Source organism: Phyllostomus discolor, chromosome 1, assembly GCF_004126475.2.
Source record: "Phyllostomus discolor isolate MPI-MPIP mPhyDis1 chromosome 1, mPhyDis1.pri.v3, whole genome shotgun sequence".
NCBI lineage: Eukaryota > Metazoa > Chordata > Mammalia > Chiroptera > Phyllostomidae > Phyllostomus > Phyllostomus discolor.
In genome coordinates, this window is record NC_040903.2 from 176,190,711 (window position 1) to 176,204,619 (window position 13,909).

General features: G+C 48.9%; 2 protein-coding genes across 3 annotated transcripts in view; one reads left to right on the plus strand and one right to left on the minus strand.

Annotated features, from left to right (window-relative positions):
* SMAD3 (SMAD family member 3) overlaps positions 1-5,329 on the plus strand; it is a 115,336-nt gene extending 110,007 nt beyond the window's left edge. The window contains exon 9 of the mRNA XM_028505442.2: positions 843-5,329. Within this exon, the coding sequence (XP_028361243.1) occupies positions 843-966 (124 nt within the window). The 3' untranslated portion in view covers positions 967-5,329. The remainder of the gene's footprint in view (positions 1-842) is intronic.
* Positions 5,330-10,560: 5,231 nt separating this feature from the next.
* The window catches only part of AAGAB (alpha and gamma adaptin binding protein), a 47,183-nt gene continuing 43,834 nt past the window's right edge, over positions 10,561-13,909 (minus strand). Inside the window, exons 8-10 of one of the 2 annotated variants that reach the window (XM_028508113.2) lie at positions 13,454-13,558; positions 12,946-12,995; positions 10,561-12,274 (exon numbers count right to left, since the gene is read on the minus strand). In XM_028508113.2, the coding sequence (XP_028363914.1) occupies positions 12,197-12,274; positions 12,946-12,995; positions 13,454-13,558 (233 nt within the window). In that variant the 3' untranslated portion in view covers positions 10,561-12,196. The remainder of the gene's footprint in view (positions 12,275-12,945; positions 12,996-13,453; positions 13,559-13,909) is intronic. The other variant, XM_036009486.1, reaches the window with a different exon arrangement.

The following is a 13,909-nucleotide window of genomic DNA, read 5'->3' on the forward strand; positions in this document are numbered from 1 at the left end:
ACATCGCAGAGCGGCCTAACTGGTGGGTGCGGCCCCTTCCCAGAAGAGTCTTGCCCTCCTTCTGCCTTTTGGGCCAAGGAGAGTAAGGTTTCATCCCTTCTCTCTATGAGGTGGCCGAAAGCAGGGCCCGGGGCCCAGGCCACTCACCTCCAGCTGGCACCGGCGCCTCCGGCCTCAGCAGATAGCCTTTGCTCAGTGCGGGCCTTTGGGAGCTCGCCTGCGAGCTGCGTCATCAACCAGCCTGAATTTAGACAAAGTGCTTTGGGGAAAAGAAACGTGTGGTGTGCCTTGGTTTTTTCCAGTAATTGTTTCATGGCTCGCTCTGCTCGTAAGATTTTCCAAAATAAGACCAGAGATGGGAATTATATCAGCACATTGGGAACCGACGGCATGTGGGCCCTGTCGGCGCTTTGTAAAAAACACCCCTCAATCAGACAGACGCACGTCATCGTGGCCTGCTGGGGCCGGGCCGGGTCTGGAGCTGGGGGACCGAGGTGCCCATTCAGGACAGACGGGGGTTCTCTGTCAGGAGCCTGTCACAGCAACTGGTGGTCCTCTGGGGCACCCTGGGATTTGCCTCCTGTGTTTAACTCTTGAAGGGCCGTCTCCTTCCCCATCACAAGAACCTGGTTCACTCAAAGCTCTTCTTGGTTGGAAGGCTCCGGCATGGCAGATTCAGCAAGTTCCTCTGAGCCACTCGGGGTCTAGCAGGGCAAGACTTATCTCTGGGTCTGGGGAGAAGACTGTCACCAAAGCAGGAAAAGGCGTCCTGACTTCTGTGTGTGTCCTTCTAGACATTTTTAAAATTTCCCACCTTTTTTTCCTTTCCCTATGTCTTGTAGGAGACAGACAGTGACCAGCACCCCCTGCTGGATCGAGCTGCATCTGAATGGGCCTTTGCAGTGGCTTGACAAGGTCCTCACCCAGATGGGCTCCCCAAGCATCCGTTGTTCCAGTGTGTCTTAGAGACGTGGGGTGTGGAGGGGGCGGGGCGGGGAGGGCGGGCGTGGGTGAAATGGCCATGTAGGAAGTGGAGAAAATCGGAACTCAACTCACTGTTGCCAAGGAAGAAGAGATTTTTCTCCCTCAACCAAAGTGGCACCAACCTATTCTCCACAACACAGACGCAAACCCAGAGATGGATTTTATGAACAGCTGTGCCTGCTGAGCACATTTGCCCTCTGGCCCCAGTTTGAAGGGCAAGAAATGGCTTCTGCTTTGGTGGCTTGAGCAAACAGGTAGTATGTCACCACCTGCCTCCTCCCTCAGCCCCCTTCTTTTTCGACAGCAATCTGGGATGTCACTGTCCAATCTGGGATGCCACTGTCGCTGTCACAGTCCTCTGTGCAGAACTGCAGGGTGTTCACCTGGAGTGTTCCAGGCAGGGAGAAGCCTGCAGGGGTGTGAGCAAACCTCGTAACCGGCCCTCTGGCACTCTGACAGATGCCTCTCGAACTGAGCACAGTGAGCCCCAGCAATCCCCTATAGAGGAGCACCCGAGCCGGACTGACAACTGGGGTGAGAGGGACTTGTGTGTCTCCTCCACTCAGAGCGTCCTGATTGGTGTGAGCCAATGTGTTCAGGCCATGGACTGACAGTGGGAAAAGCCAGAGACCTCTTCTTTCAAAATGCTCTTAAATTTGTCCTTTCTCAGTTGGAGCAGTTAGAAGGATCTGCCGAGGCCCAGAGCATCTGCAATGTATAGTTTATCACATTAATCTCAAAGAGATTTGAATGACGGAAGGTATTCACGTAAAGCAGGGGGCGTTGTGGAGCGATCGTGTTCGGGCTAAGGCAGCACTCACTACATTGCATGGGTCCCAGTCGTAAGAGCTCACTTTGTATTCTCATGCATTCGGCTATTGGTTTATGTAGTCAGTTGCATTAATTAAATGAACTTTATCATGTGCTCTTTTAATGTTTGTTTTATGCTTAAATCCTGGGTTGGCGCATTGACTGGGAAAGCAGAGTGGGAGGAAGCAACTTCTCCCCCAGGTGAAGCTTTTGCAGGTTTTGTTGAGAAGACACCTGCCAGCAGTTTTGCAAGCTGATTTAACAGGAGCGAATTCACCAGAAGGGGAAAATCTCAGGCCAACGAGGCAAATGAAAGGGCTATTAAATTTTTTTTTACACCTTTGAAAATTGCAGGCTTGGTGCAAAGAGGTCTGTCATCTTCCCCCTGGGGTATAAGATTATCTAGTTCACGGTGGAAGGTTATCAGTGCCAACTCTAGCAGTTATATTGTATAATAAGTACTGCTCCCAGTGGCAATTAGTGAGAAAACTATTATAAATTATTTCAACTGGAAAAAAAAAGCCCTTTTGCATAATACAGCAGACAGAATTGCCACTTGCAATTGAATTGGTACTTTATTCTTTGCTGCTGTTTTTGTATGAAATGCCTTATCCCATATTTTTGCATGGATTTCTACCAGGAAAAATAAAGGGATTTCCTATGGAAGTCCTGTCTTAACTCCAGGTGAAGGCAAGAAAGTGTGTACTTTTGGCAGGTTGCTAACCTCAAGTGTGATGACATTTCTGATGCTATGTGGAGATGCTGGGGGCTTCCTGGTGCCTCACCTGCAGGACCCTGCACCTCTGAAGCTCCAGCCTTGAGGTTTCCAGGTAGGAGAGCTGCTCGCTGAGCCTCCTGAGGACACAGGAAGAGGCAGGAGGAACACCTTGCCAGACCTGTGCTAGTCTTCTCACAGGACCATTGACACAGAATGCAGAGACCACGCAAAAGCCCTCAGTCCCCCTGAGGGCCAAATACTGTGTCTGAAGTTTGTGCCCAGTGTGAACCCATCTGTGGACTGCTGCTTAGACACAGGAAGCCACCCGAACCTCCTGGATGTGCACTCATGCTCCCGGTCAGGCCCGAGACTTGGTATGCATGATTCCATTTGGCCTCTCCTAACAGCGATGGGCAGCGGTTTCTGAGGGCCTGTGTTCTCCACCTGCTTCATGATCCCGCAGCACACAGCTGTCCTCCAGGTACTTGGCAACTAGCTTCAGGTACAGCCCGATGCTGGCGATCCTGTGGTCACATCTGGCTACATTTAGATGGTGTCTTAGAACCTTCAGTGCTTTGTTTCCCAAAAGCTACTCACTTGGTCCTTTTTCTCTACAGATTAGACTGCTGGAGGAGGCAGTGTGAGGAAAATGTAGGTAAGCCCAACTTTGGCACCATGGGAAATAAATTTGGTCTCACCTGGAGGTTAGGACCTGGCACCATCCCCATCCACAGAGGCTGCGCAGGTGCCTTGGGGCATGTGTAATATTAGTGTCCTTTGTCACAAAACTAGTTTTATTTTTTAAACCCTGTTGTATGAAAGGCATTTATACAGCTTAGAACTTTTTAAAAGGACAGCTGAAAGGGGCACGAGGAAATAAGGGCAGTTCTAGAGGGGGACAGTAGGTGTTGGACAGTGGTTTTAAGCGTGCTCATCCAGGCTACCCATGATGTGTGCGTTGTCCCCTGCCCCAGGCTCCCTCCCCGGTCGCCCTCACCTTGCAACCCAGAGTCGTGGGCCTGGGGCTCGCTGGGGTCCTCAGCCTCAGCCCTTTCCCTGGGAGCCAACCTGTAGTCCCTTTCCTTTCCTCCCCCGCACCCACTTCCAAACTTTATTTAGTAACTTAGATCCTTCCAGCGCAAACGTAGGTAGCCGCCCCAGCAGGTTCCGGTTACAGGCCTGTGCTGGAACATCATCTCGGCTGGCCACCTTCCTGGCAGGCGGTAGAAGACCTGACATTTTGAGACAAGCCTAGAGTCAGGAGCGGGGACTTTGACTCTTAGAAAGAACACATGAGGGCAAGGCTGCTGGCAGACTTTTCCATTGTCCTTATGTTGGCTGTGTTGTATTTTTTTACTGACCGTGATTATTTTTTTTAAAAATCATTGTTAATGTAATGGAATGAGCTGTAGCACACATCTTGTGCTTAGTTTTTGGTTTTTTTTTTCTGCATGTCCCCTTGGCTTCCTCGAGTTTGGACATATTCCAGGGCTAAATGCTTTTACTCAAACTGCAGAAAAAGGTTTCCTTTAAGTAGTGTGTGCATGTTGAGCATGCAAATGAGTAGTCTGGGGAGAAGACAGGCATCTGATTTCATCGTTAGCCCCAAGCTGCTATTTCTGCGGCTCCAGCTCCCACAATGGTCTCTGCAGGGGGAGCGCGCACAGGAGGCCACTCTCGGGTCCTTAGAAGGGGCGGGAGGGAAAGGAATCTGCAGGCTGCTCCGGGGACTATTAACCAGGGGTTACCAGTAGCAAGAAAGGGCATGAGTTAAATTCTGGATCTTGTGTCTTACTGTGTGACTTCAAGTGGCAGAGCTGGGAGTTTCCCCAAAATCTACATGTCCCCACTTTCTTACAAGAAAACCGCAACTTAACACAGCTAAGTTGCACCATTTTTCTTTGTGGCATAAATGTTCCCTTCTAGAACCCCTTCAAGTAACACTCTTCAAAATGTACGTCAGCTTTTTAAAGGGGATCGGCTACTTCTCTAGTGGGTGGGCGAGTCGTGGAATTAACACAGAGGACACGGATCAGAAATGAAGAGGAGGCCCCTCTGACGGGAGGGTGTCAGTCGGTGGCAAGTGCCCGACATCCAGGCGGCGCTGCAGAAACAAAACCCGCCTGTCATGTAAACTGGATCGAGAAATTCTCTCAGTGATTCTGTAGTTGATTTTCTTTTTTATGCTCAAGTAATGTACACTCTTGCATCCTGGTGTTTTATATTTATGTAATGATTTCTTAAACCCATTCAAGACAGACGACTATTTAATTTTTTTTGAAGAAACTTGGAAAGGTATCTCCTCCCAAGGACAGTGGCTGGGAAGAGCGGGAGGCACAGCCAGTTCTGAATGTGGGTTGAGGGCAGAGGCTTTTCTGGCTCAGCACCCAGACACACCAGCCCAGGCTCGCTAATCATGCCGCAACGTGTGACAACAGGCAGCTCCGAGTCCTCTCCCTTCCCGGGGTGAGAACTTTACACGGAGGGCTGGAGCCTCCCTTCTCCAAGATGCCTTCACTCACTCTCAGTCCTGCAACGAGGCTGTTCCGACAGGGGCCCTCGATGCGGAACAGAACGTGCGCGATGCTGATGACCTTCACGTCTCAGCCAGCCTGACCTTTTAATGCCTTTGTAAAAAGCATGTATGTATTTATAGTGGTTTAGATTTTTCTAACTTTTGTATCTTAAGAGCAGAGCACCTGTTTAAGCATTGTACTATTGTTAAAGATTTCTGTCCTCTCTGTCCTTCTCTTCCCCCTGTAAGTGCCCTTCTAATAAACTTTTCATTGAGAAGCTCCTGCACCAGGAGCTCAGTCTCATTCTTGCTGCCGTGTCTGGGTGGGGAGACTTACAAGGGAACCCAGTGGGGCCTCAGGGGCCCCAGGGAGCAATGTCTGTAAGCTCAAAAGCACTCTGACCAAGGACGTGCCTCTGCATTCTCCTTTTTGCATCCGTTTTCCCTGTGTTTAAAGGCCTTTGGCAAATCATGAGATGCCACCAGATTAACCTTCCCTCAGGCATGGAGGTAGTTTTAAATTCATTTTATATTTGAAACTCTGGAGAAGACAGAGACTTCAAAATTGTTTCCTTGGCTGAATCTTACACTGACCCCACATGATGTAGATTAAAACACAGGGTAATTAAAACACTTTGGAGGAGGAGGAGGACGGAATGGGGCTGCAACAATCTTTCAGCTGGACCACCTCTACGGTGTCATCCTCGAAGGCCCTCACCAGAGCCCAGACACCGCCCGTACCAGGAGGGAGGCCGATTCTACAGGAACGGCACCTGTGGCCCCACACAGTTGGCCTCCATGAACTGCATCAGATTCCTGCCTTCGTGGTTCTTATTTCCCCAAGGTTTTACCTAGTTTGTATTTCTCAGCACATGACTCTCAAACCCACACATCTAACCCAACCTGCCCCTGCCCCTTGAGCTCCACAATTTAAACTCCAGACACCTGTTAAACACGATCAGCAACTACGCCCCCAAACCGAAGTGTCTTCCCCCTCTCTTGAGCCAGCTCACTGTCCTGACTCCCCATTCTCACCAGTAGCCTCTCTCTGGCTCCATCTCCCCCAATCTCCGAGTCCTGAGCAGCTTAATGCACACCTTTTCCTTGCTCCCCATCGCCTGCGCTGCAGCTGCCCACGGACCAAACCAGACTTCGGAGAGGCCCTGCGCTCTGAATGGCCGGGCTCCACTTGGCCCCCCACACACAACCTCCTCTTTCTCTTGGGCCCACACCTCCCTCTTCTGCCTACTCGTCCCGGGTGGTGTTCCCAGGCCACTGTGTGTGCTCTCGACATCCTCCCCAAGTGACCTCATCTACTTGCATGATTTCAAGCCACATGAACGCTAATGACTCCCAAATCAGTGTTTGCGGCCCAGGCATCCATCATAGCCTTCAGACCTACAGCCAACAGCTGCTGGCCACTGGTACATGGAGGTGCCGCAAGTACTTCAAACTAATAATTTTAATTTATTTTTTTAAAGAGCAGGAGATAGAGGCAGAGAAATTGATGTGAGAAACATCAATCAGTTGCCTCTCACATGTCTCCAGCTGGGGGACCTGGCTAGCAACCCAGGCCTGTGGCCTGACCAGGAGTCAAGCTGACAACCTTACAGTACACAGGCCAGTGCTGAACCCACTGGCCAGGGCACAAACTCATTAATTTAAAAAGCAAACCCATCAGTGCCCTTATTAAACCATGTCCCTTTCCTTTGGCCTTCAGCCCAGTGTTTGGCTCAACCATTCACCCACCCAATAGCTACAGAGCTCACAGCCATCCGCCCGCCCTCACTCCCGACACCCAGCCCGCCCCGTTTCCCACCGCCACTGCCTTCCACAGCAGCTCCTCTGGCACAGACAACTGCGCCAGCTCATAACCGCGCTCCCAGCCTCCAGCGTGCCTTCCTGTAAATGCATCGCCCGCACCACCGCCAGGGACACACCTGACCTTAGATGCAACCCCCCCACACCCGGCCACAGCACAGACTCTAAGGTCTTTAACATGAACCCCTGGACCTTCAGCATTTGGCCCCTATTTAGCTCTCTCAGCTGGCTGCCTTATACCCTGCGAACAAATAACATGTTGCTCCTTAGACTCTGCTTGGAACGTTGGCCCCTCTTCCCCAGTGAACACGCCCTGCCCCGGCCTTTGTGACACGCACCACCAGTTCACCCGGCTAACTGTCACTGATGCTTCGACTCCAGACATCGCCAGGAAGCCCTCTGTGACTCTACCACCACGTTCTCAACTGTGTGTGAACTAGGACCGTCTCCTCCTCTGGGCTGCAAGTTCCTTTCTTTTTTTGCAAGTTTCTTGACAGCAGAGTTTGCATCTTATTCTTATACCTCCAACTTCTTTTGGGTGCCACACATTTTTGTTAAATAAATGAATCAGTTAGAGCCCCTGTCCAGTAGATTCTATCTCAGCAATATCTTTTGCATCCATTTCCATAGTGCTGTTCTAGAGTAAGTATGTAGACATAGCTGAAGGTATACGACCAAGATACAGTTCCTGATTACTTTTTATCACAGCTAGCCCAACATTCTCCTCATCTGTCTCCCTCTAGTCCAGGGATGGCAAACAGGGGACAAAGTTACAGCCATTCTGTTTCCCTATCCACGGTAAAAACCACTGCTCGCAGTGCTGCAACCATTCTCAGCCTCAGAATCCTTCTCAACACAGCTCTCCAGGTACATGGTGCTGACCAATTAGCACTGCCTAATACTACTGCCAGTCTCCCCTGGAATGTCATCATGGTTAGATGTCTTTTCTGCTCCAACCTCTTGGCTCCTCAACTTGCAGAGTAGGCACAGGCGTCATGAAGTAGGGTCTCAAGGTTGCCTCCAGCGTCATTCCGTCCTCACCTACCACCACTCCTCTGGCTGACTGCTGGGGTTCTCCCCACGGAATCCCTTGCTTTACCTCCGTACCTCTGTTCGTGTCGTAACTTCCACTACGGATTTTCCTGCCTCCACCTGTCTGCCCAAATTATCCTTCCAGCTCAGTTCAAGCATCACTTCCTGTAAGTCTGTGGGTCTCAAAGTGTGGTCACTGGCCAGCAAATCAGTATCACGTGGGACGTGAGACACACACATTCTGAGGCCCTGCCCCAGACTGACTGAATCAGAAACCAGAGCGGGGCTCCGGTTGCAGGTGACTCTAATGTGGGCTCCAGTTTGAGAACGGCTGCTCCCAGGTGCGCGTTATGCTCCTCTCAACCCACTCTGCTTCCCTTCCCACAGCAGTTAGGGCTGGTCAGGGCACTCTTCACACTCTGCCCACAACCTGTCTTTTGTGCCCTTACCTTCCTCGTCCCCTCCTCCCACCCAAGCTGGGCGATGAGCTCCTAGGGCAGAGACTCCACATCCTTGCCAGGCGTGCAGCCTCTGCCGCTACAGCTCGGCACCAAGACAGTCCCCAGTCGGTGCTGGCTGGCTCCCGGGTCCCTGCTCCAGCAGGTTAAAGAAACAGGTTAGTTGCTTTTTCTCACCTTTGAGACCTTCTAACTTCTCCATTTATGACTTCCCGAGAATATCCCGGAGCAGCAGAACTGCTGCAGAGCAAATCCTTGGGCTCAGACCAAGAGACTCTTTTTCTCTCTGAAATTAGGCTGCCGTTTCCATACCGTTCCCACCCCAGGCCTCACTGAGCCCGAGTTTTTGTAGCACTAAAGCCCCCTGGTTGGTAAGAGAAGGGGAGAGACAATGACTGTCCGCACTCTACAGGAGCGAACCAGGGAGGCTGGTCATGACCTGCTGCTGTAGGTGACTTTTGTGCCTCCGAGTCTGTAGTTATGGGGAGAGAGTATTTGAGTCAACCCACATAGACACACAGATACTAAAGAGGATTAGAGAAAAAAAGTTCTTTTTTCTTGCCAAACCTGTGTTCCAAAGGTGCAGTAATAGCAATTAAGTCCAGGCTTCGAATCAGTACTTTCCAATCGGAAACAAAGCAGAAGTGTGAGGGCTACAATGTGACTCAGTGGGGTGCAGGCAAAAGGCCCACACTGTTGCTGTTACCTCTACTAACTCTCTGTTCTGCAAACCAGTAACACCTGGGAAAACAGCAAGCCACTTCTACTAGAACAACTGTAACCCACGTACTTAACAGCAGGCACACAGGAATTGCCCAGAATATAAAACTTAGAGAATGTCTAAGGCCCTTTCCATAAGACCTTACATGCCAAAGGTGCAGGCATGGATCACTGAACTAAACCTCGAATCTAAATCAAAACTAGACTTTGCCCGGCACAGTCAGCATCCTACTTTTATGAAACACAAATTATGGGGAAGTTAATAGGGTGTTGTTTTCAAGCCAATCCTCTACTAAGGTGGGTACCCTTGGCTAGATTTTCTTACTTTCTCCACCTACACTGCTTGAATACAAAATTTAATATCTAATGACAGAATGCTGTAGCTGAATTGTCTTAATCTATTTTTAAATGCTGGGGGTGGGGAGGGCGGTGAAAGGCAACTCTAACTCATTACAGCATTCTCTGGAACTCTGTCTCCATCAATCAAAGAGTTCAATGAATCAGGACCTCTGACCACACTAGACACGTGTTTGCTAAATTTAGCTTTGCACCAGCAAACACTCGAGCTCAGAATAGTTCATGGAGCTCTCATCTTACCCTTAGACAGTGATTCTTCTAAGATTGTTTTTCCATGGCCGGCCAAGGCAGGGCCAGGGGCACTCCGCGTGCCCTCTCTGTGGTCACTGTTAAGAGACTGGTCCAAGGTTAAGGGGATCCGACATCGGCCACGGCAAACATGTTTATCCCCACCTCTCCGCAGCGGGAACTTCACACTGGCCGTATATCCCATTTCGTGTGTTATGAGCAGTTGCAGTAATGGCCTTACATGCTCCATGGTCCTTGAATCACACTCCATATTACTCAGCCATCTAAGTCTAGCTTCCCTGAATCTCCAGCTTCTCTGAATTAGATGGGGCCAAGTTCTATAAATAGAGAGCCAGCAAACTGGTTCTGTCAATCTCCTCATACTCTGGCAGGATAACATATTTTAAAGTTATAAAAATATCTATGTCTTCATCACTCTAAAATTATTACATAACACATGATTTTCTCAGGGAAAAAAGTTTATTCTTGTCTCTCCCCTACCTTCCAACACTCATGGACCTTCAAAATTTGTGATCATATTCATCAAACTATCAAATACAAATACAAACCAAAATTAAGGGCCTACTATGTGCCAGACAGTGTGTTACACAAATAGAGAAACACTGGAGGCGGGGGGAGGGCAGAGCCAAGTCTCACTTTAAACCCAGAAGGACAGCTCATAGTAACTCGTGATAGCATGGACGGAGATTGCTTTAGATAGACTTTAACTTTTATTGCACTATTAGCTCATGATCACTCTTCTTCCCCTGGGTCTTCAGTAGATACCACTGGATACTTTTATTCCACATTTCTGCTAGAAGGGGCTGCGGTGTCCATATGCCTAATCCAGTGAAGGAAGGCTTCCTTCACATAAATCCTCTACTAAACGACAAAAAAAATCATAACACACATTAAGAGACTTTATAAACAAATCACATTTTAATCATCTGGCCTGTTTAAGCCACAGAATCAAGTTCACAGCTTTTTCTGATCTGTTCTCAGTAACCATGTCATCCTAATGTATTACCTGAAACCTCTCGTGTTTTAAGAAAAGCGTGCTCCACCTTTCCTTTTGCAACAGGGAACCAACCTCCCTCATATTCCTAGTGAATGGCTGATGCAGCTATCCCAAAGAAACACTGATGGAATGGTGTTAAACTACAGAGTCAATAATCCTTCAGAATAGTTAAAAAAAAAAAAAGCCACCAAGCAAGACAGCCCCCCCCCCCCCCCCCCAGTTCCCTGAAACAGCCCTTCCTGAATGCTCCCACCACTGAAACCTTCCCCCCCTGTGCTCGTCCTGGGCGGCACTTGCGCCACCCCTTCCCCTGTCATCTGCCTCTTGTCTGCGGTGCAGCTGTACACCGAGGAGTCGGAACCTGTTTCTGCAGGGGAGCGCACCAGCCCAAGGGCAGTTCCTGGCCCACGTGCAAGCGCCATCCAGCTCTGGTGCGCTGTGCCGCTCACAGCCGCAGCGGGGGCCACTCCGGTGACGGTTTATTTGCTGTATTTCCCACTGCTCCTTCAGGAACTTTCCCTTTGGCGGTCGGCTCCCCCGGGGCTGACCCACTCAGCCCGGGAGGTAACACAAGGTACTCAGGAACTCATATCCTTTCCCATCTGACTCGCTCCTTAGTGTCACTATTTTTGGCAGTGATCTGTCTTCCGGAGAGGAGGAAGAAACTTGCCTTCTCTTGAGGGTATAAAGTGTGACAACACACCTCTGACATCTCAAGAGAACTCAAGAAAGAAGAGTTTCTTCATAACACTAGTGCTAAAATCATAGTAGGTGACCACATACTGTTTCAGTGGCCCATTTGGGGATTTAAGTTCCTCTGCCTCTAACACAGGCAACCCCTCCCTCTCCCAGCAACTTGATAAAGGGGTCTGTTTTACGCCTACCAGAGTAGGACAGCTTTGCCTCATTTACTATAGTTTAGAAATTCATACTGGCTTCTCAACACTTTCTAATGTGAGCTCAGACACTGTATTTTCATTGAAATGCCCAGAAGCAATTTTTTTTAACTGGAGACTAACCTGAGGCCGCTGTCACTGGCCCCACCTACACCACAGCACAAACCACATCGGTGGCGGCTTCCTTTCTTCCCAGGAAGGCACCGAGGCCCAGAGCAGTGAGCTCCCTGGAGGCAGAAAACCCAGAACTCCAGGGAGAGGGGGCACACGCTCCCCGTCTGCAGTGATCGGGTGTGAGCAGGGGCACGTCACTAAAAGGCTAAGGATGGCTGAGTGGTTTTCTTCTTCAACGTGGGCAAACCACACAGACCTCTGAGCCTCTCATTCTACTACCGTCCCTAGAAAAAAGTATATTTGAAAAATTCTCAGGCCTTACTGTTGTTATACTCCTCACTCCCTTATAATACACGGAGGGAGGAAAGCTTTCTCCTTAACCCTCTACTAAAATCTAAAATCAAGGGGAAACGAGCGAGGCGGCCAACATGATGATGGGAAGTTCAGCAAAATGTAACTGGGCGGAACAGGGCAGTATCTCAGGTGGGGGGAGCATCTTTGTTAGTAAAACCCTATATGAATAATTTAGTGTTCTTCATCAGACGAAAGGCCTTCAATTTCATCTCTGTCTCCCCCAATTGCCATCCAGAAGGCTTTGGCAACCTGTGGAGAGAAACGTGCAACAAATTTTAGCCAACAGCCAAATTTCACCTCATTTCATGTCATACTTTGAACCGACTAAGATCTAAAATTCTACACCTCGCCCTCCAGCCCTCAGGCAACACATATCAAAACCCCTGACTACCCTGACCCAGGAGCTCCACTTCTAGGGATTTACCGTCAGGATACAGGAGAGTCGTACAAATTGGTGATGTGTGAGGACACACAGCCTCACTATTTATAGAAGAAAAAATGCACACACATGACCTCACTGTCCAAAGGGGAACTGGATAAATTATGACACGTTCATACAATAGAATACCACAATGTGTTTCCTGCCAAGAACATGTGCTGCGCTGGTAGTAAAGAAACAAAACAAAACAAAACAGAATAACTAAGAGTTTTCCAGCCCAACAGATAGAAAGGCAAACATCCTGCATCTCAATGAAAAGTTCCACGTCATTCAACATACATTTGAAAAATCTTGGTTTGACTGCAGCAACTAAGTTACTATTGTATAAATATTCAATTAGTTATGTTAAAATCCAAGGAAAAGTTCACACTAAGACACTTCAGAAGTAAAAATGTATATATAATTAATAAATAAGTGCCATCATTCTAATAGCACTGGACCTTCTGTAGGTATTCAATAAATACCTGACTGATTGTCTCACCTTTTCTGCATGCAACTTTCTTTGCTCGTGAGGAAGCGTCGCAGCCTTGTCTAGGGGGAAAATATATCTTAAGAAATTCGTCTAATAGCACAAGAGAATCTGGAGTGTGTGGATGCTCTAACACTAGAAGGTGGGAGATGAGTTTCAAAGACATGTTTATGGTGTAGTCATTACAGCTGTCGGGAAGTCTAAGTCTTCCAAACTCTCCCGATGGGAATGAAGTGAGTGAACTGGGAGGGGTCTCACTGATTCCACTTTACTGAGACTCACTGAAAGAAACAGAGGCAAGAGAAGAGGGAAAATAAGAGGAAAGAGAATCAAGGAAGAGGAAAACTTTCCCCAGGGAGTTTTTACCACCAGAGGACGGCACACACTCCCAGTAGCTAAGTTCCTCCAGACAGCTGAGACCACAGCACAGAATCTAATCGACAGTTACAAAGTAAAGCCCCCGATGCAAAACCAGGGAGTATCAATATGGGAACATGTTAGACACAATGGGTCCGATTACCTTTCATTTCCTTTAACTTTGAAAACAGTCTTTCAAAATTCTCCAAATCTCCTCCGCCCGTAGTAAGACTGGCCAGTTCTTGAATATCCAGATCTAACATGGGATCTGAAATAAGGATTCGTCACATTGTCACAGGTTATTTATACATGTGCTAAACACGCAGAATCCTAAGGCAATCAATCCTGGCTTTGATGAAAGCCACCGCTGAACAAGTGCCCTGTGTACCAGCTTCACAGCTCACGGTGCCTGACCCTGTCTGGCGACCAGTGGGCCCTCCCAGAGGAACAGTTACGACATGGGCAAGGCATACGGTTTCTGTTTCAGAGATGAGAAAACTAGAGCTCTGTGTTGGAGTGACTTGCTGAAGGTCACAGCTAGTAAGTGTGACCTTGGATTCAGACTGAGGTGTTTCCAACTCTCTCGGCCACACTCCCCACTAATGTACACTGATTCAGC